This window comes from Myotis brandtii, unplaced genomic scaffold, assembly GCF_000412655.1.
Source record: "Myotis brandtii unplaced genomic scaffold, ASM41265v1 scaffold28, whole genome shotgun sequence".
Classification (NCBI taxonomy): Eukaryota; Metazoa; Chordata; class Mammalia; order Chiroptera; family Vespertilionidae; genus Myotis; species Myotis brandtii.
The window spans coordinates 4,762,273-4,767,838 of NW_005360676.1; the positions used below are offsets into that span (position 1 = coordinate 4,762,273).

General features: G+C 32.8%; 1 protein-coding gene across 1 annotated transcript in view; it reads right to left on the bottom strand.

Moving 5' to 3' along the window:
- LOC102240135 (transmembrane protease serine 11D-like) overlaps nt 1-2,958 on the bottom strand; it is a 50,708-nt gene extending 47,750 nt beyond the window's left edge. Inside the window, exon 1 of the mRNA XM_014541789.1 lies at nt 2,903-2,958. Within this exon, the coding sequence (XP_014397275.1) occupies nt 2,903-2,958 (56 nt within the window). The remainder of the gene's footprint in view (nt 1-2,902) is intronic.
- Nucleotides 2,959-5,566: the final 2,608 nt, after the last annotated feature.

Sequence of the window (5,566 nt, forward strand, 5' to 3'; positions counted from 1 at the left end):
TTATATATTGTTATGTTAATGTATATATGTAAACATATATAATCAACAATTACAATGACAGTACTAAATACTTATCAGTTTGAAACACCTATATTAATTTGATTTTTGTTTGCAAACCGAATTAAATATATTTTAGGAAATTTATTTTTTAGTTAGTTAGCAAGTACTCCTTAAATAGGAGTTATTTCATGAACAGATAATATTAACTAGATTCCAATGCAGGTGAAATTTCCAACTCCAAATCTTTTTTAGAAATTCCATTTTATTTTAAGAAACTTTGACAATTTAAATATATTTTGTTTAAATTGTGTTTATACATGCTCTGCACATAAATGAATATCTTAATGTTTCTATAGAAACACAATGCCCATGAACTTTTTGGATCTATAATAAAATAAAATTTTAAAAATACTAAAAGACATCTAACTCTGCAAAAATTTAGAGGAAAACACTTTTCCCTAAGTTGATCAACTCACCTACTGAATGTAAAATAGTGTTTACATTTTTTGGAAAGATAAATGAATAAATAATATAATAAAACCTTGGTAACTTAGTTTCCTATAGATGAATATGTTACCCTAAAGGAACCTTTTCTATACTCAAAGGTATATGTCTGTATATTTTACTCAACACAGTTTGCCAAGGGATAAGCTTCAAAAAAATGTTATAAATGGAGTGTAAAACTTGATGTAGCAAATATTTGGAGTATATTTTCTTATTCTTCTCAACCATGTGCTTCTAGAATAAATAATATAAAAATGCTGTGTTTGTATATTAAAAGTTGAATATTGGAAATTTCACACATATAAACTTCATTTATTGTCCCTCCTTCTTATTTGTCTATAAGGTGATGGAACAGTGATTCTTGTATACCAGAATTTGTTTACTAAGGAGTATTGTTGACTTCAAACCTCCCTCCAATATATAGCTCCTAGAATGGGATATGCATAGCTTCTTGGAAATGGAAGGAACTTTGCAGATCACCATTCTGGTGTCCTAATTTTAAAGAAGGGTAAGTGTAAAACAATATTTTCTGTTTAGGCCATTTCAAATCTAAGGAAGATATGGTAGGGATTCTAGGTGGGTATTTCTCCTCTGGTCATTATTAGTATGTTTAGGTTTTGGGTGAGAGTTCCTGATCTCCAGAAGGAAAATTAAATCATATAGGCCACTCTATCTTGCAACTCTCACTTACCTTACAGACTAAATCAAAGATCACCACAGTAACTTACATCTTAATTCATAAATGTAAAATTATGGTAATAAGTAAAAATTAATTTTAAAGGCAGGTGAACTAAGTATTTCTGTCATTGTCACCTGAGTTTTCTAAAATATAGATATTCTTCTTATTTGCAAAGGGTTTAATTAATCTGCAGTTTGTGTGTGTGTGTGTGTGTGTGTGTGTGTATTTGCAATTCAAAAGAAAAATTAAACTTTGTCACCATTTAGATTATTTTCTTTAAAATGTTCTCTAAACACAATGTCAGACATAAATTCTACTTTTCTCAACGTGTTATGATGTGGAATGTTGGTGGAGAAATATTATTCAACCAAAATTGGGTCTTGGAATGGAGTTAATTTGAGGAATAGAAAAACTTGTTTTAATTTCAGCAACTTGCCTTAATTTTCCACAGTGTTATATTTTTTTGCCAAATATATCCTGAAGTCATTAGATATAATAATGATAAGAGGATATCAAGGATTATATAGGAATTTAAGAAACAGTAGCAAGTTGTACTTAAAAATTATTAATTCCTTCAAAGGATGAAACCAGGGTCTGATTTCTTATATATTGTTTATGGAGCAAAAGGAGCATAGCAAGTTAGCATGAAGGGCATAGAACATATTACTTGGAAACCAAGATTAAATACTTTTTCTAGCCTTTTTGTTAATTAAATAAAAGGATTAACTAACTGATGGGAAAGATATCAGAGGTTCTCTTATAGCTGCTTAAGCTAAGTATTAATGTATAAAATGACTGATTATTCAACAAGTTTATTGGGAAATTACATTCTGCTCAATATTATACTCTTTACCTAGAGGCTAGCTGTCGGCAAGATATCAAAATCAGAAAAGTCGTCTAAAATTTTTATTAAAAATATGGGTCAGGCTCAAAGGGTTTATCAAGGCATGCATTTTGCTGGAGTCTAGGAAAGACTAATGAGTATGTGAATATTTATATTGTGAGTTAGTTTGATTACATTAAGAATGATCACAAAAATTATTTGCACTTCTTTGTGTGCTATGGAACCATCAACACACTTCTTTGATCTTCAGGCCAATCGCTATCTGGGCACATGGCACTGTTGATGGGAAGGAATAAAGTCCTCTCTTCTTGTTGCTGTTCCTGTTTCCAACTACAATGTTAAATTATACTGCTAACACTGTATAGCAATGAAGCATTTCACTGTTTCAGTAATTAAAAATTAAGACCTAAGCCTTGTCTTCCACTTCCTACAGGTAAAATAGCATATTATGAACACAAATAAAGCCTCTAATTACAACATACAGCACTAGAAATAGAGAGATGTAACCATCCTGTATTCTTTACATTGTCTAAGTGAAATTATCTTTTTAAAAGTAAAATCCCCCAATTTTACTTCAGCAATTCCAGCAACTATACCTATACTTTTCAGGAATGGTCTACTTGTGATGGAAAGATTTTTCACAATAATTCACAAGCAAACAGATTCTAATAATTACAGTTTTTCAATCTTATTCATTCTTGTTTTTCCTTTGTGATTTACATTGCTTTTATTTCCATAAAAAGTTGAGAGAATAACCTTGTTTTTAAGATCTTTAAAATACTAATGAAGCTACTTTAATTTGGTCCCTTCAGAAAGTAGGGCCAAGGAGCAAAGGCAGGCCATCCTGCACCCACCGCCTACCCACTTAAGCTCACCTTTTCTTTAGTGGCATCCATGCCTGCTTCCTCTGCGGAGGTTGCTCCTTCGCCATCTTCTCCCTGAGTGCTACGCAGCACAGTCATTCTCCATCTATTTAGCTTATGAGATCCTGTGCCTTTTATGTGTTTTATGATAGTAGTATAATGATAATATTTAGCAGTCATACAACTTTTCATCTTCAAAGTGCTTTCTGAACATTTGCTAATTAATTTTACATTAGTAAAACATGAGCTGTATAGGTGCTGCCCCATAAATAATAAATAATCACATGACCCAAGTGGAGGCAAAATTTAAAACTCTCAGTTGCTGTGAGTGACCAAAACAATAGGGTCCCCAGGTTTGAAAAGAGCCTTTACTCACCCAGCTTTTGCATTTTGTGAATTTGGAGGCAAGCAGCTGCTCTTTTTCCTCCTTTGAATCCACTTCCAAAATTTTTGGCAGTTTCGTTATTGCTTTTTGGTGGAAGGCCAATGGCTGTCCAAGCTCTAACCCTCCATTAGAATCTGAATGCTCTCCAACTCATAACACTCTTGACTCTTTCAACCCATATATCATCCTTTGATGAATTCCTTCCTGAAATTTTTACAGTGATCCTAATACTAGTGCCCATTAAAGAATTTTTTATTCCCTGAAATCCAAAGGGTGTTGATTTTTAACTTAAAAAAAAGATTTAACAACTAGTTTTTCAAAGTTTTGGATAGCATTATGTTTCTTGGCAGCCAATTTAGATATTGGTGTGGAAACTAGATAGGACACATTCTAATATTTAGCCACCTGGAAGTAACAACTTTAAGTTTCCTTTTAAATTCCATTCTTTTCTGTTTGAAAGTTAGATATATTTTATGTCTAACATTTATGATAATGTATACTACAATACTTAAAAAAACTAAAAGTATAGTTAACCCTTGAACAACAGTGATAGCATTGAACCCCCCTTACCCTGTCCAAAAATCCACATATAACTTTTCACTCCCCCAAAATTTACTGTTGGCCTTTTGCATTACAGATTCAACCAACCTTGGGTTGAAAATAGTGTAGTTGACCCTTGAACAACAGGGTTTGAACTGTGCAGTTTCAAATATACATGGACCTTTTTTGATAAATATAGTTGGCCCTTTGTATCTGCAGATTTGGTGACCATAGATTCAACTGTGATTTCCCAACTGTGGTTGATTAAATCTACAGATGCAAAGTCTGACTGTAGTTAAGTTTTTGGGGAGTCAAAAGTTATATATGAATTTTCCACTGCTCAAAGGCTGGCACCCCTAACTCCCACCTGTTCAAAGGTCAACTGTATTTTCAATCTGAAGTTAGGAATCTATGGTTGGGCATTTGAAAATACTGCTTTTGATCCTTGATTGGTTGAATATGTAAATGCAAAACCTGAAGATAAAAGGGCCAAGTGTATTGAAAAAAAATCTGCGTATAAGCCAGGCTATTCAGTTAAACCCATGTTGTTCAAGGGTTAACTATGTTTTATTTTTTTTCTGTTCTTCTTTTCCTTATTACAATGCCAAGTGTCCACTTTAAAAGCTATCACTAAAAATCAACCAGTCAATGAACCACTGGCTTGAAGTAAAAAAAATTTAAAAAGGAATTTTTAAATGAATGTTAACTGATGCATTGAAATGTAAGTTAAACTTAAAGCCTTTTGACAGTTATCATGAAGCAATATAAAATGACATTAAAATATAAAGTGAATAAAGCAGAATACAAACTTGTTTTATACATTGTTGGAGGAGATTATTGAGAGGATAGGACCACGGATCATGGGTGTACTCAGGAGCTGGATTCCAGCAATCACAGGCTCCCCGCCCCCGGCCCCGTCTTTGGAATGTAAATTCTGCTCATCATCCCCATGGTGGGAGCCATCTGCAATCTGCAAGGGCACAGCCTTGAGAGAACAATGTGTGCTGTCTTTGGAATGTAAATTCTGCTCATCATTCCCATGGTGGGAGCCATCTGCAAGGGCACAGCCTTGAGAGAACAATGTGTGCTGAGACCACTAGACTGAATACGTGACTGAACTCAGGTAAGAGATAAACTTTTACGATTCTGGCAGGTGAGTGTAGAGATCTCATATCGCTGTTGCTCAAACCAAGCCTCCTAAATAAGTTCCCTTGCTTATTAAAACCTGCCACCTACAAATCTGGAGTGGCTTCTGTCTTTCATCCCTCCTTGCCCTCTGTGTACAAGGGCCAAGTTGTGAACCAACAGTTGTGATTATAAACCAAGTAAAATTATATATAAATTTAGATGTGAACTGAGAGAAAGTAAAAATTGTTGTTGATTATTGGCAGTGTCACTGATTTTTTTAAAGCTTTTAATTCCTTTCCATTCTTATAATATGCCTGCAAAATTTATTCTTTTAAAATGAAGAAACTGTTTTTTATTCAGTTAAAGTTACTTTTAACACTTCATGTAAAAACTTAAAATAGACCTCTTTTAAAAGTATAAAATATATGTTATGTACTTTTTAAGTAGAAAACATTGAGTGAAGAGAAATTTTATAAAATCACAAAGGATAAAACATAAAGATAGTTCAATGTTTAAAAAGGTATTTGCAAAAGAAAACATTTTATTGGTTTTTAAATATAATAAGTAAGCTATTTTAAGGACATTATTCTATGTAAAAATTTTTATTCGATATATCAACAAGT